The sequence below is a fragment of the Microcaecilia unicolor genome, chromosome 7 (assembly GCF_901765095.1).
Source record: "Microcaecilia unicolor chromosome 7, aMicUni1.1, whole genome shotgun sequence".
In the NCBI taxonomy this organism is placed as follows: domain Eukaryota; kingdom Metazoa; phylum Chordata; class Amphibia; order Gymnophiona; family Siphonopidae; genus Microcaecilia; species Microcaecilia unicolor.
Window position 1 is genome coordinate 277,621,978 of NC_044037.1, and position 27,244 is coordinate 277,649,221.

Genomic DNA, 27,244 nt, shown 5'->3' on the forward strand with positions numbered 1-27,244 from the left:
GGTTTATGTTATTTCACAAAGTGTCTAGCCCTATTTGAAAGTAGGCTCTGGGGCAAGGGCCACCAAAGGTCACCCAAAATAAAAATGCTCAAGACTAGTGTTCTTCACATCCTGTAGAGTTGCCACACAAAGAAAAGCCCATCTGATTTAAACAAGGTGTCTAGCAGTGGAAGGACTGGGTGTGTTATTCTTGAGGTGATGGTCATGATTTGAATATTTTTATTTGAAGTTAAGAAGACAGGTTGCCTGCTCTGGCCAGTCCAGGGACCTCTTCTGCGTCCTGCCTACTGATGTAACTTACTGTTTCCTTGTAGGCAGGATGCAACAGAGACAGCCTATATTAATCATTGCCCGCCACAGCCCCTGAGGAACAAAACTGCTGTCTAGCTGACACTAACCGGCACCTGTTTTATAAAAGTCTGCTTCCCCCGAGATCAAAACCTGGTTACGCCTCTGCTGCCCAGTACATCCCAGAATGCACTGGGCAGGGCCTGGGCGTCACCATTTTGTTCTGGGTGGGCCAAGGCAGGAGCTGTTGCTCCTGTCCTCCTGCCTCCACCTCTTCTAAAGGTACAGGGAGGGGTGCGGGGAAAGGGTCCGGTCCACTGGACCACCAGGGAAAATTTAAAAAAAAAAAAACAAGATTCGGGGGGGGGGGGGGGGGGGGGGGGGGGGGGGTGTCGGGGCCCACTGGAACACTAGGGAAAATTATATTTTTGGCTGGGGGAAGGGACAGCTGAGGTGAGAGGTAGGAAAGATAAGCAGGCAGCTTTAGCAGATGCCTGCTTGTGCTCCTCTCCCCTCTGACAGCTCCAGAACAGCCGTAAAATTTGTTTGTTAAATTACGGCTGTTCTGGAGCTGTGCATCCCACAGAATACTACTGAGCTCACTGTAATATATTTGCATGGGGTTCTCGGTGACTGTTAATGGCACACGTTGGAGCCAGGGAAAAACCCTTTGTGCATTACTAGCTACATAAACATTTGCTTTAGACTGGCTGGGATGCACTGGGCACGGCTAAACACATTGTAAGGAGTTTTTTTTTCCTTATATGGTGCTTAGCCCTACCCAGTACATCCCAGAATGCACTGGGCATGGCCTAGGCATCAACATTTTGTTCCGGGCGGGCCAAGGCAGGAGCTGTTGCTTCTGCCTTCACCTCTTGTAAAGGAAAAGTGAGGGGTGCAGGGAAAAATTTTTTTTTAATGATTTGGGGAGGGGGTGTTGGGGCCCATTGGAACACTAGGGAAAACTTTAAAAATATATTTGGCTGGGGTGGGGGGCAGCTAAGGTGAAAGGTAGGAAGCATATGCAGGCAGCTTTTGCAGATGCCTGCTTGTGCTTCCCTCCCCTCTGACAGCTCCAGAGCAGCCGTAAAATTTGTTTGTTAAATTATGGCTGTTCTGAAACTGTGCATCCCAAGGAATACTCATTACAACACTAGTTAGCTCACTGTAATATATTTGCATGGGGTTCTTACTTGAACTAATAGCTTTGCATAATGTAATTAATGTAATGTAATGACAGAACCAAATGCTTTTACAAATCATTTTCTGATGGGGCTGGCATAAAAGTGTTCTAAGTGCAGACTATTTTCACCAACTGGAAATAAAAAACAAGAAACAAAAGCACTTTTATCTAGCAAGAGAGAAGAGAGCTAACACAACTCCACCCCTCCAATGTATGTTTTGACTGTCTTAGATGCTTGGTTTAATTCTCCTGATCAGCTTAGCATAAGATGCTAACACTAAAAAGAGTTCTATTTATTTATCATCCCTATATATATGTTTTTGCTGGTTACCTCCTTCCCCCCAAAACATTCCAATGCAATCAGAATATTTTTTTTTATATAAATTGCTGCCCCATTTCTACCTCTCATGATAGGGACACACTTACCAATAGGACGGATCCTTGTCTTATTGATAGGAGGTGGATCGTATTCCGGAGGACAGGATTCACAGAAGTCCAAACAAGCAGGACAGATCAGATTTCCAGTGTATACCCAGTTATTCATCTCAATATCGATTGCTATCTTTTGGCCTTCACGACCGCATATATAAGTTGTGTCATTGAACCAAACTTTCAAGCCTTGAGAAGAACAAAAGATCTTAAAAATAAAAGAAAGACTTGAGTGAGCCACAGAGCAGAAATCCAGGTGCAACCCAAAGATCTCTCTTCATTCTATTCAACAGGCACTAAGTAGAAAGAATATTTCCAGAGTGACAAGAAGTTACTGCAAATTGCCTTGTAAGAACAGAAATATTTAAAACATCTATCCTCAAAGATAGATCTGTGTCACTACATTTTATCTGCTATGGAAAAACAAGGAGAAACTCTAAGGACAAGCAATTCCTAAACTGCAAACACTTCTGTATAGGGCAGTTGTGCTAATCCACCAAAAAACAAATACAACACAATCAAAGAGGAAAGGAGGAACAGGGGTGATATGATACAGACGTTCAAATACTTGAAAGGTATAAATCCGCAAAAAAATCTTTTCCGGAGATGGGAAGGCGGTAGAACGAGAGGACATGAAATGAGATTGAAGGGGGGCAGACTCAGGAAAGATGTCAGGAAGTATTTTTTCACGGAGAGGGTGGTAGACGCTTGGAATGCCCTCCCGCGGGAGGTGGTGGAGATGAAAACGGTAACGGAATTCAAACATGCGTGGGATGTGCATAAAGGAATCCTGTGCAGCAGGAATGGATCCTCAGAAGCTTAGCCGAAATTGGGTGGTGGAGCAGGTGGGGGAAGAGAGGTTGGTGGTTGGGAGGCGAGGATAGTGGAGGGCAGACTTAGACGGTCCGTGCCAGAGCCGGTGATGGGAGGCGGGACTGGTGGTTGGGAGGTGGGAAATACTGCTGGGCAGACTTGTACGGTCTGTGCCCTGAAAAAGGCAAGTACAAATCAAGGTAAGGTATAAACATATGAGTTTATCTTGTTGGGCAGACTGGATGGACCGTGCAGGTCTTTTTCTGCCGTCATCTACTATGTTACTATGTTAAGTCAATGAAAGTATCACTGAATATTTCCTTCTGAATCTAAGAAAGCATTTCTTAGTAACTAAGAACCCAACCCTATGGTTTACCTGATAGCATCCACTACCCCAGTCAGGATAGTTAAGTTCCTTGATACATTGTTCCATGGTAAAATCAGATTTCAGTATTAGGCACACAGAGTTGGGACCATATGTTTCTGCAGCATAGTTTCTAGAAGGGTCTGAAGAAAACCAAGTTGAACATAAGAAAAGGAAATTTAACTTGAAAAGCAAATACAAAACTTAAATGCATATCCAATATTCATTTACAGTATTCCCCATCCAACTATGTGGTGCACGATCAATACAGCATGGGAAGGTACTGAAAATGTGTGTTAGACATTGTAGGTATTATTGCTCATCATATGACATTTTCCCAATTCACACCTCTTCTTTTGCCATGTTGTTTCAATTTCCTTGTTAGGTACTGAGTTAGGCCACTAAAAAAAAAAAAAATCACTTATATCAGTGACTAGCTTTTGAGAGGAGAAAATGAGATCTTACCTGCTAATGTTTGTTCCTCAAGTCTCTTCAGACCATTTCTGAGAGGGTAGGTGCCCTCCTACCAGCAGATGGGAGACTGAGAACTACTGAGTGATGTCATAAATAAGCACTTGTGCAGCCCGGGGAGTCACGTGGTCCCATGAAGGTGAGCGGATGATGACTGCTCTGCTCCTAACCCAGCCTGCTAATTTTGTTAACTGCTAAGTATATCTGCAATCTGAACTGGCAGGATGGCAAAAGATATCTTACTTACCCTGGAAGCTTGGCTGGACAGCTTGAGACACTGATGGTAACTAACCAACCCCCAAAAAAGACAAGGACCGAAGTCATATGGGGGAATCTAAAATGGTGGACAGGTTGTGTCCAGCATCCCTGACAGTAGGATCTGAACGGGCAGCATAGTTAATGGCGCCAGTCCCCATGACCGTACAGCACACACTTCAGCAGCAATTACAAGTGACAAGATCAAAACGGTGACCTCCAGGTGACTCAAGAGAGTGGTGGTGCTGGAGACCACAGCGTAGAAGTCATCGGAAGAACATACCCGGTTGGTGGCTTCAGTTGAACAATTGGAAGAGAAAACTGATAACCTAGAAAAAATGCTCCAGACGGAACCTGCATTTAGTAAGGCTTCCAGAGTCACTAGTGGAGGCTGAGCTACAGGGCTTCATGGAACAACGGCTGCCCATGTCCTTACAGCTGCAGAGCATCACGGGGCCCTTAAGAATTGAATGGGCTCATCATGTGGGCCCCCGACAGGAAGGAAATGCTCAGATTAGAGTTGTGATTTGTTGGCTGCTTAACTTTATTCACGAAAATTGAGATCCTGAAAGCACTACATCCTGTAAAGCTTCTGGAATATCAAAGCAAGAAAATACTGTATTTCCAGGACTACACCAACCAGGTTTCCCAGCTTCAAAAATTATTTACCCCCTACTGGGCTTGGTTGGCTAAAATCAACTGTTATATTTGCCCTCTTATACCCCAAAAAACTTTGTGTGGTACCTAACAGGGTAGTGAAGATATTTACAGATTTCCAAATAGCAACATCATTTGTGAAGAGTCTGAAATCTACCTCAGAGAGTACAGCATAAACATGCGATGAGGGGACTGAACATGACTATATATAAAACTGTTCAAGGCATGGATGGTCACCTTATCTTGGTACATGTTATAATGGAGCAACAATCATTAGTTCTCTGTAACATAAATGCACCCGATGTTTATATGCAAAATTTTATAAGGCTCTATTTCAACAGCTGCATGGTTTTTGAAGAGAAGCCCTAGTTTTAGGGGGTGATTTTAATTCAGTATTTGATCCCATATGGGATAAAACTTATCACCCTCCAGGGGATAAAGCATATCAGACTAACCAGCTTATAATCGAAAGACAAAAACGCCTATATTGCGACCTAAATCGGGAGATAGGCGTTTATCTCCCAAAAACGAATAACGCGGTATAATCGAAAGCCGAACTTGGACGTTTTCAACTGCACTCCATCGCGGAAGCGTACAAAGTTGACGGGGGCGTGTCAAAGGCGTGGTGAAGGCGGAACTGGGGTGTGGTTATCGGCCGATCAGAGATGGGCGCCTTTCGCCGATAATGGAAAAAAAAATATGCGTTTTTAGCGAGAATTTAGGGCACTTTTCCTGGACCCTGTTTTTCCACGAATAAGGCCCCAAAAAGTGCCCTAAATGACCAGGTAACCACTGGAGGGAATCGGGGATGACCTCCCCTGACTCCCCCAGTGGTCACAAACCCCCTCCCACCACAAAATATGCCGTTTCACAATTGTTTATTTTCACCCTCAAATGTCATACCCACCTCCCTGGCAGCAGTATGCAGGTCACTGGAGCAGTTATTAGGGGGTGCAGTGGAGTTCAGGCAGGTGGACCCAGGCCCATCCCTTCCCTACCTGTTACAATTGTGCTGCTTAATGCTTATTAGTCGTCCAACCCCCCAAACCCACTGTACCCACATGTAGGTGCCCCCCTTCACCCCTTAGGGCTATAGTAATTTTGTAGACTTGTGGCAGTGGGTTTTGAGGGGGATTTGGGGGCTCAACACACAAGGGAAGGGTGCTATGCACCTGGGAGCTGTTTTACCTTTTTTTTTGTTTTTGTAAAAGTGCCCCCTAGGGTGCCCGGTTGATGTCCTGGCATGTGAGGGGGGACAGTGCACTACGAATCCTGGCCCCTCCCACGAACAAATGCCTTGGATTTATTTGTTTTTGAGCTGGGCGCTTTCATTTTCCATTATCACTGAAAAACAAAAACGCCCAGCTCACAAATTGTCGAATAAAACATGGACGTCTATTTTTTGCGAAAATACGGTTCGGTCAGCCCCTTCACGGACCCGTTCTCGAAGATAAACGCCCATGGAGATAGACGTTTTTGTTCAATTATGCCCCTCTAAGGGAATTCCACTGGACTGTGATATCCTAGAGGTCAGACGCATGTAGAGAGTTTACACTCTTTAGAGAGAGGCTATATGCAGCTCTCATGGAACTCAATCAAGAATAGATAATATATAGGTAACTCATACCATATTTTCTAAGATTATTCAGGTAACAGTTAAGCCTTGTGAGATACCAGACAATGCACTTATATGGGTGGAACTCGAGTTTGGTGGTGCACTCCTGTCCCACAGACAATTAGACAATGTGGATTCCCTTTAGATTTGTATAAAGATGCTAAAGTTTGGTAATATTTGAGTGATAAGTGGAAAGGTTTTGCCCAATTTAACCAAGTACACAAGGTGGAGGTCATACTATACTGGGGATACAGCTAAATCTGTACTAAGAGGTGACATTTTAGCGTACAAAAAGAAAATAGGAGATCCTCAGATTAGGATTAAAGAAACAACTAAGAATTGATAGGTGCCTCTCTGGTAAGGCTTCTACTGCTATGAACAGAACTCAACTGCTGGCTACCCAGATAGCTCTGAATGAACTTATATATCAAAGGGCCCAATAGTCCCAGGCCAACTTCAATTACTATTCATCTACCTCCACTGAAAGAAATGGCCATTTTTAACCCTACCCTCTCTTTTCTGTCCAATAACCAATTCCTAATCCATACCAGAACACTGCCTCCTATCCCATGGCTTTTTAATTTTCTCAGGAGTCTCATGAGGAATTTGTCAAAAGCTTTCTGAAAACCTAGAGCATCAACCGGCTCACATTTATCCATGTTTATTCACGCCTTTATTCCTTTGGCTAAACCCATGCTTACTCTGTCCCATTAAACCATGTTCATTTATGCGTTCCACAATTTTATTCTTTATAATAGCTTGCACTATTTTACCCAGCACCGACGTCAAGCTTACCAGTCTGTAATTTCCCGGATCACCCTAGAATCCTTTTTAAAAATTGGCATTACATTGGCCACCCTCCAATCGTATTTATTTATTTGTTGCATTTGTATCCCACATTTTCCCACCTTTTTGCAGGCTCAATGTGGCTTACATTATGCCGTAATGGCGATCGCCATTTCCGGAATGAGAAATACAGAGTAGTATTACATTCAAAGTACATAAAGGTTGAAATAAATTATAAAGTAAGTTAGATAAACAGTACATTTCAGGCGTGAGAGATAAGGGGGTAATGCATTAACGTTCATTAGTGACAAATTGATTGAAGCAAATAGGTATAAAGTTCAATGTTGTCTGGTTCTTGTAGAGTTTAGATATCAGGTCATTTATGAGGGATCATTATGAACAGGTTGGTCTTTAGTAGTTTCTGGAAGGCTGCCAGGTCGTGCATAGTTTTTATGGCATTTGGTAGTGCATTCCATAGTTGCATGCTGAAGTAGGAGAAACGATGCATATATTGATTTATATTTAAGTCCTTTGCAACTGGGGTAATGGAGGTTCAAGAATGTGCGTGATGATCTTTTTGTGTTTCTGGTTGGTAAGTCTATAAGGTCTGACATATATACCGGGGCTTCTCCATGAATGATTTTATGAACCAGGCTGACGGAGGAGACATCCTTCTCGGCGACACGGGTGGAGGTTTCGCTCTCTCCCAAAACACACATCAGTTGGCTTCTGCATACCATCCCAGGGAAAATTGATATGTCATTACATCTTAACCCTCTACTTTTGTCAGCGAGGGCAACCTGGAGGTGGTTATGCAGACATCACCATTTTCAGCAGCAGCTACACCTTTTCTAGCGTTGTTTCATAACTCTGATTTCCCAGCAGGAACTAGTTCCCCAGTGTTTGCCAGATGGAGGAGACAAGGAATATGCTATCTAAGCCAGTGTCTTACAGAGGAGGGAAAGATGAAACCCTGGGTGGAACTGCAGCGAAAATTTCAGATCCAGTGTACAGATCATTTTGCATATATGCAACTACAGCACTATGTCATGTCTCTGGGATGGAGTAATTTAAGTGAAGACATACAGGAGACTCTGAACACAGCACTGATCTTGGGATCCCAAAACTGGTTACCATTGAAATATCATCATCGGTATTTGCTAGATTCCACAGAAGACTTGGATTATAAGAGGGTAGCACAAAATTGGACCAATGAATTAAACGTGCAGATAACAGCAGATTTGGTTCAAAAATATGTGCTGAACATACAACGAGACTCATTCTTTTCACGATATTGGGAACTACAATATAAATTTGTGCTGAGGCTTCACATATCTCCAAGTCGTGCCCATCGGGCAACAATCAGCTCTTCAGGGGTGTGCCCAAAATGTAATATAGCACAAGCATCACTGGGCCATATGTTTGGGACATGTCAATATGTTGCTCGTTTTTGGTCTCATTTATTGAAAGTGGTTCATGATCTATGGGGATGTCGAGTTATGTTGAATCCTCTGATTCTGTTCAACAAGTACCAATACTCCTCATGGGCCCCATCGCAGTTCAGCTGTTTTCTTAAGAAAGTGATCCTAATAGGGAAAAAAGTTACCCTGCTGTGCTGGCGAGAGACTTGGGCTTCAACTGTTCATATGTGGCGTACTAACATGATAGAACTTTTGAAGTTAGAGCGCTGTAGAATTAAGGACATTTCCTCCAAAGAAGGGAAAAAATTCCAACGAACTTGTGAAAAATTCTGGGACACTTTGCAACCAGTAGCACGTAGTCATATTCTTAATTGACAGTAATATTGTCTCCTTGTGGTGAACTTTGAATAACGGAATGTTAATGGGGAGGGAGGGACGAGGAGGGAGGGGGGAGTGGGGCGGTAACAAGGGCGGGGGGTGCAGAAGGGGAAGGGAAGAATAGAGAAGAGAAGGGAAGTAGATGGAAACTTCAATCTCTAGGTGATGTTTGAATTATGTTGTATCTGTTTTGCTGCTACAGTTGAATACAAATGATTAAAACATAAAACTGCTCCAGGGACCTGCATACTACTGTGATGGACCCCAGTATGACATTTGAGGCTGGCATAGAGGCTGGCACAAAAGATTTTGAAAGATGTTTTTTGAGGGTGAGAGGGGGTTAGTGACCACTGGGGGAGTAAGGGGAGGCGATCCCCGATTCCCGTGGTCATCTGGTCAGTTCGGGCACCTTTTTGTGGCTTGGTCGTAAGAAAAACAGGACCAGGTAAAGTCGTCCAAGTGCTCGTCAGGGACACCCTTTTTTTTCCATTATGGGTCGAGGATGCCCATGTGTTAGGCACGACCAAGTCCCGCCTTCGCTACGCCTCTGACACGCCTCCGTGAACTTTGGTCATCCCTGCAACGGAAAGCAGTTGGGGACGTCCAAAATCAGCTTTCGATTATACTGATTTGGGCGACCCTGTGAGGACGCCCATCTTCCGATTTGTGTTGAAAGATGGGCGTCCTTCTCTTTCAAAAATGAGACTGATAACCACCACAGATAGCTGCTTACAATGCCAGACCATAGCTCTCAAAGGATCTCTTCAGAAGGGCTTCCATTCTTCTTTCCCTAGGATCTCTTAACATTACTCTCTCCCCCCCCTTTCAAAGAGAACTGTGGTCTTCTTGGTGACAGCTTTCACCAGTCCATCCACCTTTGGTAACCTGAAACTCTCCAATTCTGTCAAAGGAAGCTGAAAGGTGAGCCATGGCTCTGCCGATTTTCATGGTAGAATTGGGGGGGGGGGGGGGAGAATGCTTTGGACTCCACCATATCTTTGAGATCCTCATATGGGAAGGTTCTCACAGGCTTCCTGATCCCTTTCAAAAGTGGATCTCCTTTTCTAGTTACTAGAGGCCCGTAACAACAAACAAAGCACTCTAAGAACTTCAGTAATCAAGAAGGGAAGCTCTGGTTAACAGAAAATGCCAACTACAGTAGGTTCTTCACTCGGAGGAACCTCCGAGCTCCCAGCCTCTAGATCATCCTTCTAAATCGGCTTCCTCGTCTAAAGCTTCATCCAGGGGTGTCAAATCCTGTGAAACCAAATCATCCAGATCCAATTCTTCAGATAAGCACTACCTCTTTATCCTCAAGGGTCACTCCTTGTCTCTGGCAGCCAGAAGGTTCAGTGCAGCAATATAAACTCCAGAGTAAAAGAAGAAACCCCACCAGAATTCTGAATATGCAGCATTGGAGGTTTGTCTGAAAAAGGTTGTGTACAAGTTAAAGCATTTCCACTAGGGAGTTGCCTCGCTAATGGAAAGCATTCCCACTAGGCTATTCACTAGTGAGGCAACTCTGCCAGGCCAGTCTACTTTCCTGCAGCCGTCTGAGCCAACTTCAGAGCACCACTGGGAGTCCCCTGGAACTCCAGAAGCGTTGACTCACTGCAAATGCGGTAAAGGAATCTAAGTGCAGACATCATGTGCCATGCTGAGCACAGTAGCACGGTTTCTCTGAAGAAGTCGCTATCTTGGCTCAACAGTCCCTGTGGTACCTAGAAGAAAGCTTCACCTCATTGAACAAAGGAGATTGCTACCCTTGAATGACAGCTAAGCCACAGGGAAAAGAAATAACCCAACTCTGAAGGCTCTGCCTGACCCCTCTTCAGTAAGAGCACAGTGCACTTGCACCTCCTCTTTTTTTTTGTTGGCAGCTGTTTCCTTTTGTCCCAGGGAGGCACTCAAAGAACCTCTCCCAGCAGCAAGGGGAGGGGTCCGAGGGACAGAACTTCCAGAGGAGGTGGGGGGGTGGGGGGTGGGGGGAAGGACTCGAATAATTGAGTGTGCACCCTTGGGGCAGAAAAACTAGGTATGGGTAGGTCCCTCACAATAATAACTTTCTCCTGTTTCTTTTTTACCAAATTACGCTCTCTCTTTTTTTTTTTTTTTTTTAATGTATGGAGCCAAAAGAGTGCACCGAAATTAGGCCAGACTTTATGAGGGCTGCACAGATACTCAACTGTCATCTGCTGAGGAGACTGAGAAATACTGATGGGCTCATGGCTGCACAGGTGTTTACGTCACACAGTAGTTTTCAGGCTCCCATTTGCTGGTAGGGGCATGTGCCTTCAGAACAGGAATGGTCGAGAGATAAGGAAGCTGTTTCCTTCATCAAGACAGTGAGGAAAACAGTACAGCAAGTGTGTTTAACTAGTCCAGAGTAAGCTAAGCCAGTGGTTCCCAATCTTTTCATGTTGTGGTACACCTGGCACTTGGCTCTCTTGATAATGGAATAATATCCTTCTCCTTTTTACAAACCCCCCCCCCCCCCCCCACCAAGTACCTGGCATAACCACCTTCCCTTCCCATCTCCCACAACTCATCTGGCATATCAACCTTTCCTTTCCTTCTCCTAGAAGTTCACCACCACCTTCAGACCAGAGTAGCTTCCAGCAGCAGCACAATGGCCACCACTGTGTTACCTCCTTCTAGGTGGGGCTCCTCCAATAGCACAGAGCTGCCAAAGGGTTCTGATTTTTGAGATGGAGATTTTAGTACACTCCCCAGCTCTGCCCACTTTACCTCATGGCCTCACCCACCCCCTACACCTCAGTCTCATAGCCATTCCAGAAAATATTTTATTTACACCAGTGACAGCAGGGATGGGTAAGAGGGAGTGTTTCAGTTCACTCTATTACACCCCCTATCCAGCATCTATTTCCCCCAGGGACATAACTGTGAGGGGACTCTGCTTCTCCACTTTGAGCTTAAGCCCACTCCAAAATTGTGGCACTGGTTGAATCACTGGCGGAGCTGTCCAAACCTGCTAGTTGAAGAGGTCCACTGCATGAGCCTCTTATTGTGTGTTTGAGCAGCACAGCAGTTGGCAGCGTGCTTTAGACACCGATGCTGGCCCTCCCACATATGCTTAGTTCATGCACTTGAAAATGGAAAATAAGATGATACCTTTTTATTCTACTAACCTAATACCTTTTTCAATTAGCTTCAGGTCAGGTCAGGTCAGGACAGTATATTGCTATTATGGTATCCTCTCCTGACATGACGAAGGAAGTGTTGATCTCTGAAGGCTAATCAAAAATGTATTAAAAACAGTCCAATATAAAGGTATCACCTTATTTTCTATTGTATGTTTTATTTGCATTTATTAATCTTTATTAACGCAGCTAACACGTTACTTTATCCTAAATTAAAATAAAATTACCTTCTGTACCTTTGTTGTCTGGCCATTTACTTTTTGTAATTGTGTTTGTAATTGTGTCTTGCCAGGGTCTCTTGTCCATTCGTCATTTTTCTCTCTCCTTTTTCATTGTTTTCTTCAATTTATTTTTCTGCCTCTCTGTCCAGTTTTAACCCATTCCTACTATCCAGTCTTTAATTTTCCTCTTTTGGATTTTCATCTTTTCCTCACCCTTGTTCTACCAATGCTACGTCCTCTTATTCTCCAGTCTTTCAATAACTCTATCCTCTCCCCCTTTCCATCCATCAACTCCTCTCTTTCTCTCTCTACCCTTCCATCCAGCATCTCCCCTCTTTCTCTCCTCATCCTTCCAGTGTCTCCCCCTCTTTCTCTCTGCATCCTTCCATCCAGCGTCTCCTCTTTCTCTCCCTATCCTTCCATCCAGCATCTTCCCTTTTTCTCTCCCTATCCTTCCATCCATCTTCCCTCTTTCTCTCCCCATCCCTCCATCCAACGTCTTTCCTCTCTCCCAATCCTTCCATCCAGTGTCTCTCCCCTTCCTTCTAGCCAGTGTCTCTCTCTCTATCCTTTTCCTTTCAGCATGCCCCCTCTCTCACCATCCTTCCAGTCTCCCTCATTCTCTCTGCATCTTTCTACCCAGTGTCTGCCCCCTCTCTCTCTACCCTTCCATCCAGCGTCTTCCCTCTTTCTTTCCCTATCCTTCATTCCAACATCTACCCCCTCTCCCAATCCTTCTATCCAATATCTCTTTCTCTCTCTTCCCTTCCTTCCATCCAGTGTGTCTCTCTCTATTCTTTTCCATTCAGCATATCCCCTCTCTCTCCCCATCCTTCCAGTTTCTCTCCTTTTTCTGCCTACCCTTCCATCCAGTGTCTTCCCTCTTTCTGCCCCATCCTTTCAGCATCTTCCCGCTTTCTCTCCCTCCTTTCATCCAGCATCTACCCCCTTTCTCTCTCCATCTGACCTGCCAGGGTCTCCCCCTTTCTCCCCATCCTTCTCCCCAGCAGCTTCTCTCTCTCCTGCCCTTTATGTCCTCTCCTTCTCTCCCCATCTTTCCACTCATATCCCTCTTCCATGCAGCTCCCCTCTCCATTAAGCACCTCCTGCCTCCCTCTCCATGCTCTTTCCCCCTTTCCCTTCCACCAAGTATCTGTTTCCTGGCCACTGCTATTTTTTCTGATGAGCAGCACCAGCAAAACAAGAAAAGCAAGAGCACAGCTGCAGCAGCTTTCAGGCATGCACTATCGGCTCTGCTGGTCCTTTGTCCCATTGATGTCAACTTTCCATTCCGGGGGCAGAGGACTGGCAGAGCGGACAGCGCATGCCTGAAGGCTGCTGCGGCCCCATGATTGCTTTTCTTGTTGTTTTGTTGCTGCTCAAAAGGAGAAGCAACAGCAGAAGTGGCGGCAGTGTGGGAAAACTGTTCAGATAATCCCCTGGCCTAGCACTGTGTCTCAACTTTGGCAGGTCATCTCCTGCACTCCCGTCAAAGCGGGAGACTTGGCAGGTCAGATAGCAGCAGTTGTATGGATTCTACAGTGCTACTCTTTCCCACTGAGGCAGTATCCAACAGCACGGTAGGGTGGGATGGGCTCTACGGCTCATGGCATACCAGTTGGGAAATGCTGAGCAAAGCCTTATGTTATTTGTACACACTGTTACAATTGTCTTTATTTTTTTTGTCAAACTCCTCCCTTTCCCGAGTTATCATCAGTATATGCAGACATATTTACGTTTATTACAATTCTTAACATACTGCTCTTCGTAGAAACACCAGGGTGGTTTACACACAAAATCAAAAGAAAAATAAAGAGAAAAGTGGCTGCAGCCCAAAGATCTGACCAGGAGTGCCACAGCTGATTGGATGAGATCACACCCCAAAAGCTGTGTAAAATAAATAGGCCTTCAGCACTGGCTTAAAAGAAGTAAAGAGACAGTGGGTGGAACCTGGGATCATTATGTCTTAGATACACAGGCAGCCTTTGCGACTCAGGTGAAAGGAAATAGAGTTTGGTGTCGCAAGGTATGTTTAGTGGCACGCAAGACTATTCTACAGAAGTGGATAGACCTGGATCCACCGGTGTATTGGCACTGGAGGAACCAGATACATGAGCTGGCCACCTGGGAAGCCAGAGAGGCCAAGGGAACCCCGAAAAGGAAAAAACAGTTCATGTCAATATGGGGCCGATATATACAAGGACTTAGTCCACAGGGGCGAAGTTTGCTCCTCAATCTATTATGAGTTACCTTGGCAGTACACATGGTCTGAATGTTTAAATCCATTATCCCCAATATTGTTTGACACACAGAAGTAAGGGGGGAGGGAAGGGGAATAGAGGGTGGGGAGGGGGGAAGTATACAAAAAACTTGATGATGGTCTGTTCAATACTTATATGTGAAGTTTCACTGTACTGTTGAAGTTTTATATTTTATGGTATCTGTTATTCCATATTTATTTCATCATTAATAAAAACGTTGAAACATAAAGAAGTAAAGAGGGTTCAGACTGAAAAAGTTCTAGTTGAACCTACACTATTTAAATCCAGTTTAACCACACAGTTTCCTCAATAAGGTAGGAAGAATGTCCTTCAAAAGCTATTAAAAATGTGCTGTAGTCTAAGAAAAAGATTTCATCTACAACTTGTTTGTTGACCTTTATTTCTACAGAATTCTCTCAGATACCTACTTAGGTTCACTTTCTTTCTCCTCCTTTCCAGAACTACCCTTAATATTCACAAAAGATGGCTGAGCCTTGAAGTATTATTAAAAATTAAATAAAAAAACATTACTGAACTCTATCAAATCTTTCAAGTCTCAGAAATGAGTCAGAACTTTTTATGTCCCCATAACCATGTTTGCTGTTACATAATGGTCCAACTCTTTCTTATGAGATCACAACTAGAAATAATGATGCATGAAATAAGTCACTTCATTCTACACTGTGGAAGTACTTTTATAACAGGATGCCTATAAAATTTTCCAAAAGCTTGCCTATTTCATAAAAGGCAACAGAAAATGTATCTGTCTTTATAAATAATGTACAAATGCTCTTGTACAAACTTACACCTGTCCCAAGGTGGGTGTAGCTATGTGTGTACTCTATGCATGCATGTATTTTATAGACGTACATACCCCAGCACTGCTCACTGAATGCCTATGCATGGACCATGTAGAGTATGCATGCTCGCCAGCACATGTATTTGTATGTGCGCATTCACCCACATTATTTTTATAACGGTCATTTTCGGCATGTAAAACATGCTTTATGTGCAGAAAATGCTTTGAAAATTAACCTCAAGGGGGTATTTTTTCAATAGGCCATCTATGCTGTGCAGCATGTATGTGTACACGTTACACAAATTTTCAAATAGTAAGTGCATGCCTATTGTCCCTTTGAAAATTACCCCACTGAAACTATATGCACACAAACTAGTAGACACAAAATTTCAGAAAATTTATAAGCATACTTTTGGATTTTCAAAAGTATGCATACAAGTCCAATGTACCTGCAAAATGGTATTGCATATATAATTTCTGGCATGTATTATTTATTTATTGCATTTGTATCCCACATTTTCCCACCTCTTTGCAGGATCAATGTGGCTTACAATACATCATGGATACTGGAAATAAGAAGAGAATATACATTTGGTATTATAGAAGGATTTGGGGTTGCATGTATTCAATTTTACTGCATACATAAACAGTTTTATGCACCTAAATGGCTTTTAAAATTGCCCCTGTATATTCAAGAAATACAGAACAACTAACCTGGCTGATTTTCTGGTACTCTACAGTCTGAGCCACGTTTTTTTTTCCCATTTAAATGCCAACTAAACTCTTGGCCAAAGGGACAAAAATCAGCTAATTGTACTGCTCCACCATAATAGGGCACCTCTTCTGTTGATATGCCATTAAGGTGATCAAAGTACTAGAAAGCAACATATAGTAAATACAGAGAATTAAAATATATATATAAAATGCTCATCATAAGCAGTGCCAAGTTATGACAACACAATGTGGGCTCTATTCTAAACCTGTCTGACTGGCACCTATAATCCCAAAACAGAAGGAATGTTGTACACACCAGGAATGACAACCCTACCAAAATGATTGGCTGATATGGCCTTGCATCTATTAACTATAGTACTGGTCTCTGAGAAATCTGCATAAATTAAGAAGGCAGATACCATGTGAAATATTATAAACTGTTCTTCAGATGCATTTTTCCCAGGGTATAAAATTAGTCAATTGCTGTTGGAAAAGGGAGTATTGACTGGGTGCTGACAGCAGTACCGCCCTTTCATAAACCTTTCATAGCCTGCATTCTTCATGTCAAGCCTGAAAGGTCTCAGGCCTGGAAGGAGACTCAAGTTGCTGTCACAGCTTCTTAGATTTCTGAGCAGTTTGCAAAATATGATCTTTTCTTGCAAGTATCCTTGCCCAGTCCCTGGAGAGCATTTCACTGGTCCAGCAATAAGCCAATCCCAGCTGATGACAGTACTTAACTCCAGTTGCTACACCAGTTTAATGCAACAGATTTTTGGGACCCATTTCCTACTCTTCTGTTCTTCAAAAAATGGGAGAGTTGGGAGCTTAGTTATATTTAATACTGGGAACCTATTCAGCTATTCTTTCCTATGAAAGGAAAATAAAGCTGAAGCAGTGAACAATATTTTTGACTTCTTAATGTTAACGGTTTTTTAGTGGAACTATTTATTGACTGAATTGCACCATACCTGATATTCCTGAGGTAAATGATTTGGATACTTCTGTAAGTTGCACACTGCTACTGCCCGTTGATCCTCTCTACACATAAGTTGCAGAGGATTACTCCTCAGAGTATCACAATATGGCCTTACTATTTCTTGCCTGCAGAGGTAACAGCAAAAGTTCAGTTTGCATTTATTTATTTATTTACGTCAATTTATATACCATATCTTATTGCTACTGCAAGACAGAACGGTTTACAATTTATAAAATAAAGAAACAATACAATATGTACAGGTTGGACAAACATTAGAACTCCAATCGTTACAGGAAAGGAAAACCACAAACTAGCTACATAAGATGAAAACAGTATAACTCATGATTTAGTATACAGGAAAGCACCGCAAGTACAGGATTAAGTACATAATATGATCTACACAAACATAAACAGTACAGTTTTGATTTAATATACATTACAGATACCCATTTATAACCTTTCTTCCATTATTCTAAATTCTGTTCTACATAATTGATAAAATAGAAGGTTTTCAAAAGTTTCCGAAAATGAAAGTAAGATTTCTCAAGTCTGATCTCTTTTGGAAGGCCATTCCAAAGAGAGGGGGACAAATAGAAAAAAGCCGAGTTCCGTGTAGATTCCCATCTAGCCCTAGCGAGAGGAGGAATCACTAACCTGCTGTCTCTGTTAGGGATCTAAGGGTTCGTGTGGCAGTGTAAGGAATAATTAAATTTGACAGATAGTCAGGGTTTAGTGTATAAAAAGCCTTATGGGTCAAAACTAAGGCTTTAAACTTAACTCTTGCTTCAACTGGAAGCCAATGAAGTTGATGTAGTAGAGGTGTTACTCTGTCATCCCTCCGGGCTCTACAAATCATACGTGCCGCTGTATTCTGTATTCTTTGTAGTCGTTTCACGCTAGCTTGAGTGATCCCTGCATATATGATATTACAATAATCTAAGCGTGAGGTAATATAAGCTTTCCTGTTTTTAAAATGCTTAACTCTATGGGCAGTCTGGTGGTTCAATGGCAGGACTGTGCCATGCAGAGAACCCAAGTGCAATTCCTAAGTCAGGTTTGCGCTCCTTGGGTTGGCCAGGTCTTGGGATGGTGCAGAGGAAGGAAAGCATCCCAATTATGCAATGATACCCAAAGTCCATGATTGCAGGGTTCCAGAAGGAGCCCCAGTGTGTTGCTTCTTGCTGAGGTCTAGTGACTGGGCTAAAGGGAGTTGGCTATTATCCTATTCAAAAGAAAAAAAAGTTGAAGTTGTGAATCAAGGCCCAAAGTGCCAGAGTCCGATAGACTGGTTTTGAATGAGCTGGATGCCCAAAGAAGCAAAGAAAAAAAGAAAGAAAAACAAGAAAATTCCTCCACAACAGATTTTTTTTTTTTTTTAAATTTAAGAGCTCTTACACTGAATCTACTTTGTGGCAATGACAGTTTAGTGTCACCAGAAATGGCCAAACTCTGAAGCTAAGAGGACTACTTTTTCAAGTAATACAAGAAACAGCAGACATAGGGGCCCTTTTACCAGCTTACACTGACTTACTGCAGGGCATGCACAAGAATCCTTCAATAATTTCAAAATCTGTGTGGTAAACAATTTTTTTGAAGGGGCGTGGCTAGACAATATAGAGAGGGCGTTAATCAGCGCAGTTATATTACCATGTGTTAAGTGATTAGCACAGAATTAGCAAAAGAGTCCTTACCACCTACAAAACAGGTGTCGGTAAACGCTCAAGAGGTAATATTTTTTTGATATGTGTAAATTGCAATATTAGCACAAGGTCATTAATTTTAAAAAAATTGTCTATTTTGCTTCTGCAGTAAAAATGGCCTTAGTGCATGGGCAAACCCATGTAAAAGGCGTGATAAACCTACGTTTTACCACAACTTAGTAAAATGACCCCATAGTAAACATCCAGAAGCTAATTTTATTTTTGTTACATTTGTACCCCGCGCTTTCCCACTCATGGCAGGCTCAATGCGGCTTACATGGGGCAATGGAGGGTTAAGTGACTTGCCCAGAGTCACAAGGAGCTGCCTGTGCCTGAAGTGGGAATCAAACTCAGTTCCCCAGGACCAAAGTCCACCACCCTAACCACTAGGCCACTCCTCCACTAATGGCAACTATCTCAAGGTGATACATGAAGAAATCAGCTTTCAGAAAAATAAAGGAGTGGCCTAGTGGTTAGGGTGCTGGACTTTGGTCCTGGGGAACTGAGTTTGATTCCCACTTCAGGCACAGGCAGCTCCTTGTGACTCTGGGCAAGTCACTTAACCCTCCATTGCCCCAGGTACAAATAAGTATCTGTATACAATATGTAAGCCACATTGAGCCTGCCATGAGTGGGAAAGCTCGGGGTACAAATGTAACAAAAATAAAATTAAATAATTTTAATAGAGATTTTATCACTCTTGAAATGGTAGGTCTATTAAAGTTTATTAAAATGATATACCACCCCTCATAAAAAGTATCAGAGCCCTGCTCCCCTAGGCCCTGCTTCTTCCTGCTAATAGAACTGATGGTAGATCATCAGCGATACATCCCTTTTATTTATTGGTAAAGCATCCCAATTTGCATGTTGCAAACATTGTAGCATATATTCTGTTTTCAAGCACTTCACACACATACACTACATCAGCTTCGGAAGAAGATTTCCCAGTCCCCCCCCCCCCCCCCCCAAACCTACACCTCCAATTACAGCAAAAGAACTTGTGCTTTAATCAAGAGATACATAAAATTTCCATTCATTAATCGACTCCATTCCTTGGTTCATATTCCAATAGCGTCCAGTCCTAACTCTGCTCATGGCCATGACTGGGAGATGAGATGCTAAAGAGGAAGGGGCTTTTATTCACAGCTTGCTCAGTAAGTGTTTCATATAGACCACACTCCTGCTAATAGAGAAGCATGAGCACCCTTTTCCCCCTCCCCCGGGGTTTAACAAGCAACAATTTACACAATGATTTTGCTCTTTATAAACTAGTTGTCTGTAGTTCCTGATAGCAAGTTTATTTATAACTTGTGAGAGCAAGAAAAACAAGGTAGAGTCTGGAGAAATAACCACATGACAAACTTTCTTCTATTTCCAGACCTGTATGAAACTTAAAATTTTTAAATTTTTGTTAAAATGAAAGGCATCCTTAAAATTCTGCTTCCTGCTTCTACTGTGCAGGTAATACAAACAATTCTCTTGAACAGGACACTCCAATCACGGCTCTCTTTAGAGCCTGCTGCACTGGGGCCCTTTGGCTGAGGGCGTTGGTGTTTAGTAATACAGATTCCTTCTGGCGGTTGTAAGCACTGAACTGACTGCCTCATGAGCCTCAGCTGGCTCTGACCCGAGAGAAAGGCTTCTCTCCAAACAAAATATTCCTTTACTTTAGAAGAAAATGAAATCCCAAGCCCCACTCTTTCCCTGGTGACATACCTTCAAGGAGCCTGAATGTGAAAAAAAAAATGAAAGGGTCACCCTGGTAATAAATGCCACTGGTCAAACTAGCATTGACATTTTAAGCAAAAGTAGAAAGTATTTTACCTCGTTCTCTGCAGGTCAATCCAAAATTTACAGCTTTTCATTGCAAAGTCACAGCCTTTATTACGGCCCCAGTCTAACTTCTCAGCCATGCTGTAATTGGCTCTGTACCAGCTGTAACAGTACATCAAACTGTCAGAACTAAAATACTTTACAACCCTAGAAATGGTTCTCCAAGAACGTAAGAGAATGAAGCTTCAAATAAAGAAGTTTCCCTAGTTGCCAACTCTCTAATCTCATACTAGGCTTGTTGGGGTGAAAAGAGGAGAAGGGCCTGCATTTCTTAAAGTTTCCCAAGAGAATCCATAAAAGAAGCGACAGTGAACATAAGCACACAAACCCAATCACAGGGGAAAGGAAGGAAGAGTGTCCATTGAAATATAATTGGCAGCCGTGCTAACAATGCTGTGAGAACTGAGGCAGTACTGGCAAAGTGCGACGTCTGGGAAAGTTGGCTGATGCAATGTATATGTACATATTTTTTTATGAACTACTTGCCCTGTATCTTCCATTAAAGCTAGAGTGATCCGAGAAAAGACCCTGTTTTGTGTGAGGGATCCAGTCATCGCTTCATTCTGAAAAGGAAATAGTTGCCAATGAACCTCAGGAGAAATGATTTAACATCATATGAAGAACACAATGAAATATTTTCATACAGATTTTAGTTTTACACAGAGAAATTCACAACATGCTTAACTAGATTGCAACAACGTTTAGGCCTGCCTGCTCTTTAAATATAAGCATATACTTTACACCCTTAATTTATTAAATATGCATTTAAAACTGCAGCTCTACCCATATTTTGCCCTAACTTGTCTCCCGAGCATGCTTACTGTACAAGTGTGAGCTGACTTGCACCGCACATAATTTTAAGCATAACTAATTTTATGAAGTCTTTTTCACACACAAATCAGCATTTTATGTGCAGAAATGTTTATAGAATTACTCCTTTCTGTAACTACAAATCATGTTTAGTGGTTGATTATTATCACTTAGGTGCATAAACTTGTATCTCTCTGTGGCCCTTCCCCTGAAAGGCCCAAATCCCATCTTTTCTCTAGGCACATAATTTTGGTTCTATAATTGTTTATATGTCAACAATTATCCATTCAAATTGCCCCAATTATGTGGGCCAACCACATAATTCCTCAAATTAGTCCTCTTATATTAAAATGTTTTATTGCATATTGTGTTAATATTGTAAGTAGCACACTATGCTATGACATTTGAACATTTTTACTGCTGCAATTGTCTGCTGCCCATGTTTGACTTATTCTTGAGGTACAATGCCTTGGGTGAATTTCTTCAAAAAGGTGATAAATAAATCCTAATAAAGTACTTTTGAACAACTGACTTAATAATGCTTTACAATCACCATAGACAAAACCAAGCTGCAGTTCTACAAGAATCTAAAACTAATGCTTCAGCTTTCTCAGTCAATTTGAACAGAATGGGTTTTTATTGCCTCAAGATGGATATATTTTTATTTGATATGCAACACTTTATCCATTTAACATTGGGTCCTTTAGATAACGAAAGCGCTATAAAGCACAAAAGATTATCAAAAATATGACTCTGTAGTGAGAGATTTTGATAATTCTCCTTACATCGAAATTATGTATATTCTTTTCTTCAGTATTACTATAATTAGGACAAAAGACACTTCAGACCAAAAGAGCATGATTTAAATAAACTAAAAAGGGCCAGATATTCAAAGTGAGTTACATATTTGTTGGCAGGTGATGAACACGTAACTTCCTCATACATGTGTTTTGAGCACTTATACGAATCATACTGGGGCATTTAATTTGATACAATACAAGGTCTTACAGCCCCACCACTTTCAGACAATGTTCTGTACAGAGAGGCTTAAAGCATAAAATCAGGGCCCCCTCTCCCTTCCCATAATACCTTTAAAAAAAAAAAAAAGCTTTGCTATGCTACTAATCAAGTGCAAAATTATTATTAAAAAAATTCAGGTTTCCTAAATAGTCCTGTAAATTCAAGTCTACGGGACACTTATTCCAGAGCCCTGGAAATGCCCCTGAAATACACTGCACCCACATTCTTACTAATCTAAAGGAAGCTCTAGATTCTGCATTCCCTAGCAGTGAGACTATATTTAAGTGTAAAGAATGTGTATAAATGACCAGAATACCGGCACATAAACGCAAATTATTCCAGCTACTGTTCTGCCCCACATTTATGGAATCAGGATGCATTGTTATGTATATTTAGTATGTGTATTATTTGTATACATAGCACTGTGAATTAGGACTGCTGTCCCTACAGTTTGCAGTGTCCTGTGATTGACTCCTGAGAGAATATCCTTACTATGTGTGTATTGTTAGCTTTCCCTATTGGCCCTCAGTTCTGAGCTAGGGCCAGCCCTCCCCCTCTGCCCCTAGCATGCCTTTGTGATCAGCAGCTATTCTAGAGGCTGATCCCTCCTGAATTTGATCCCTCCTCAATCTACTGTGATTCCATCAAAATTCTTCACCATTTACCAGGGCATTTTCCCAAAGAATTTCTCACATTTTCCCAGGTTTATTTTCCCCTTTGAGTATTATAAGCTCTACCTCTCAGCTGGGCTGAGGTTCTGGCCAGCTCCTTGCCTCTGAGGTGGCTAGATACGAACTCTATGTGCAGAAGGCAACAATTCTGTTCAAGCAACTGTTCAAGAGTGGAGGAGTGGCCTAGTGGTTAGGGTGGTGGACTTTGGTCCTGGGGAACTGAGGAACTGAGTTCGATTCCCACTTCAGGCACAGGCAGCTCCTTGTGACTCTGGGCAAGTCACTTAACCCTCCATTGCCCCATGTAAGTGAGCCTGCCATGAGTGGGAAAGCGCAGGGTACAAATGTAACAAGAAAAAACTATAAGTTGATTTTCTTTGCTTGCTATGATTGCAAAGAGTTGGATTAAGAACTTTTTTTTAGCAATATGTAAGCCACATTGAACCTGCCATATGGTGGGAAAATGTGGGATACAAATGCAATAAATAAATAAATAAATAAATAAGAGTCTACTGATGACGCTTTTGCTTGGGAATGGTTTAGCTGGCTGTTGAAGCTTTGTCACCTAGCCTAGAACAGCACAGCTATGCTTATGGCTGGTGTAAATGCTTGTGTCTATAATGTATGCAACTATTTACCCTGCTATGCTAGAATTCTATAAAGAAAAAGGCATCTACATTCATTTGTGGAATAGGCTCCAAATAGGTGCCTTCCTGGCACCTAAAAATAGGCACACTTATAGAATTATCCTCTAAGAGGGTAATTTTATAAAGTTGCACATAGTTAAAAAGTGTTTTAACATAGCTGTTTTATTTGATGAAGTATGTACCTACTTGGCCTTATAAAACACTAGTGCAGATACACAAGAATGTGTACATGTAGGTGCTAGCACATCTCAGCGTGAGGGCTTGTGTAAATGTTAGTGTCTATTTTATGTACGTACATGCTAATGAACAACTGTGTCTTAACTGCTAATTTCTTTTCCTTTAGCCCCAACAGATCAGTTCAGAAATTATGCATTATGCCAATTTATCAGCAGGCGGAGACAGATAACTAAACTGAGCTACAGCTGCTTCAATTCAGTATTTTGATAAAACAGTGAATCCAAGACAAGAACAACAACTTCCTCTGTGAAAGTCCAATGAGGAACACCAAGAAAAATGTATAAGATCAAGTAACTGACCAACTAAAGTTGTAAGTCTAAACACCGATGTTTCAAAGTAAAAAAACAGTAATGTAAAATGAGATCATAAGGGGTGGATTTTTGGACTGATCTGTTGGGACTATAGCAAACAATATTAGCAGGTAAGACACTCTCCGTCCTTAGTGTGGGATGTATCAAAGTAGCCATCAAGACGGGAGGGAAACTGACATCCCTGCCAAAAGCACCAACATTCCAAAGGAAGCATCTGTACTGGCTGAAATATCTGATCTGTAATATTTGGAAAAAGTATGAAGAGAAGCCCAAGTGGCTAATCTGCAAATGTCATCAATGGATACAGCCCATGATTCCACCCAGGAGATAGCAATACCCCTGGAATAAGATTACAGAGACAAAGGTGGTTGCTTGCTTACAATAACATATACTGAAGATATCATGTCCACCAACCAACAGGCAGATAGCAGCTTTGGAAGATTTTCTTTTTTGGATCCAGTGATAAGCACAAAAAAGTAATCAGAGTGTTGGAAGTCATTTGTAATTTCAAGATACTTCAAGGATGTGTGGCAAATGTATAATCTCAAGGCCGCAAATTAAATCTCAGTCTTCTTGGCAAAAGGAAGGAAGAATCAATGGCTGATTTAAATGAAATGCTGAAATTACTTTTGGAAGAAAGGATAGAACATTTGAAAACAGAACCTAGCTTCTGTGAATCAAAGAAAAGGGCCCTGGAAAAAGGGCTTGGATTTCTGACATGCTTCTTTCTGGAGTAATAGCCACTAGAAATACAGTCTTCAGCTTTACTGCGAGGTTCAAAGGGTGCTTTCTTCAGCATTAATATTCCAATCTGGATACATGGCTTGAAAAGGTGGTTTCAACTGATTCATTCCTTTTAAGAATCTTATGATATCTGGATGTGCCACAAAGGAACAATTTTGCAGACACCCCCTACCTACAATGCGTCCCCTATCCCGACAGGCTGGTGTCCGTTATGGCCCCAGAAGTCAGATGTCAGGAACCAGCCCAAAGACAAAGCTTTCTCGGGGGCGGGGGTGTGACACAGGTGTTGAAACATCCAGATGCAGGAGACATCCTGTCTTACACTGACAGGGTTCAGACTGGGGGGGGGGGGGGGGGAGGTTGACAATGTCAGAGCTGCTCTCCCAGAGGCTTTTGGCTGACACTCAGAGTAGGTCCTGAAGCCTCAGTTAGGCTAATTTTGGGGGTGTTAGGGCCTTGCACAGCATAAGGTAATGCTCATTGCTGGCATCTGTAGTCTGTACTATTCAGTTCAGAGATATGATTGAAGCCACCAATTCATGATGAGACTTGCTTGAGCTGACCACTGTACAAACTGGCTGTAGTTCTGGGAGATGGGTGACCAATGACTCAATAGAGATTGCTGGAGTGGTCTCAAGTAATCCCTCCTTCATCAGACCACATCCACATAATTGCATGTATGACAAGATCAAATATGGAACAGGAGACAAATTTGAGACTGGAGCTTTTGCCTCCCTAGAGCTGATAGAAAAATCTTTCCTGCCTCTATGTTGAAAAGGACTCCCAAGTATTCCACAGATTGAGAAAGTTTCAAACAACTTTTGGCAAGACTGACAACCCATCCTAACGAGCTTAAAAGATTCACTAATCTCTAGGTGATTCAGAGGCACTCTTGAAAAGAAAGGAGAGATTGATCAATCTATTATCCAGATAGGGATGAGCCACAATTCCCTCACTACTCTCTAGGTGATTCAGAGGTTCTCTTGAAAAGAGAAGAAACTGATCAATCTATCATCCAGACAAGGATGAGCCCTGATTCCCTCAAACACAGGAAGGCCACTACTACCACCACGGAATTTGAAAAGGTCCTAGGCGCTGTGGCGAGCCCAAGAAGCATTGCTTGGAACTGAAAATGCTGAACTAGAATCAGAAAGTGCAAAAATAAGGGGGACAAATTGGAATGTGAAAGTAAGCTTCTTTGAGATCCGGTAAGGTAAGATACTTGCTTGGCTGTACCAAGGCAACTACTGGCTGCACAGTTTCCATTCTGAAGTGGGTCACTCTAAAAGCCCAGTTTATGTGCTTGAGATCTAACACCAGACAAAATGTTTCTCCTTTCTTTGACATAATACATGGGATATCTGCCCAGTCCCCAAACTGGAGCACAGAACCAGTCTTACAGCTCCTAACTGCAGTAGAGTCTTCAATATTAGTAGTACTGTTATCATTTTTGAAGTGCTTTGCAAGAGGATGCCAAGAAAAAAAACTTTGCAATTGGGCAAGGAAAATTCTAGCTTGTAACTCTGATGACCTCCAGAACCCACAGATCTGAAGTTACCTTGGTCCACTTTCAAAAACTCTGCCAGGCATCCACCTATTAAGGTTTCAGTAAAGTGAACCTGGACCACATCATTGTGAAGAGCGGGAAGAGTTGGCGGAATGAGAAGTTTGTCTGAATCCTCTCCTCTCATCACCCAAAAATATAGACTGCTTTTGTTGAAAACGAGCTCTTTGAAATCAGCTAGACCTTCCTGGTCTGTATTGCTTTATCTCCCTGAGCTGGGAGCAGGATAGGCCTGAAAGAGAAAGTGCTTTAGGCTTGTGTTCCAGCAACCACTGATTCTTGGAGTCCCCCAAATCCTTCACCATTTCTCAAGTTCTTTCCCAAATAGTAATTTGACTCAAAATGGTAGCTTAGTAAGTCAAAACTTAAATGCAGCATCAGCAGCCCAATGTCTGAGCCACAAGAGACATCTGGCAGAGACCGCCAAAGCTATTTCCTTTGCTGATGCAGAAAGATGATCATAAAGGATGGCTGTCAAATAAGCAGAACCTGCCTCCAATAGATGTAAAATCTAAGGTAGGCTGGAAATCAGATTCTCTAGATTTACTAGCTAACTGAACCCAATGGAGACATGGTCTAGCTGCATAAAAGTCACATATCATAGCCTGCAGAGACAACATGGCAACCTCAAAAGGAAAGCATCAAAGTTGCTTCTAATCTCCTATCATGAACATTCTTAAGAACTGTGCATCCTTCCACCAGAATAGTTATCTTCGTCACTGCTGTAACCAACACATCTACCTCTGGCAATCTCAGCTTCTACAACTCATCTGAAAGGATAGGATACACCTTTGTAATAGCTTGAGATACCTTAAGACTGGCATCTATTGTATTCCATTGAGCAGTAATGAGTTCATGCATATCTTCATGAATAGGGAAAGCCTTGGAGGTCTTTTGGTACCTGCCATAATTAGG

At 42.3% G+C, this 27,244-nt stretch overlaps 1 protein-coding gene across 1 annotated transcript in view; it reads right to left on the reverse strand.

Annotated features, from left to right (window-relative positions):
- The window catches only part of LOC115474371 (leishmanolysin-like peptidase), a 124,741-nt gene that overhangs the window by 8,869 nt on the left and 88,628 nt on the right, over positions 1–27,244 (reverse strand). Inside the window, exons 11-16 of the mRNA XM_030209818.1 lie at positions 20,812–20,888; positions 20,317–20,427; positions 16,785–16,917; positions 15,817–15,976; positions 3,090–3,220; positions 1,898–2,108 (exon numbers count right to left, since the gene is read on the reverse strand). Coding sequence (XP_030065678.1) covers positions 1,898–2,108; positions 3,090–3,220; positions 15,817–15,976; positions 16,785–16,917; positions 20,317–20,427; positions 20,812–20,888 — 823 coding nt within the window. The remainder of the gene's footprint in view (positions 1–1,897; positions 2,109–3,089; positions 3,221–15,816; positions 15,977–16,784; positions 16,918–20,316; positions 20,428–20,811; positions 20,889–27,244) is intronic.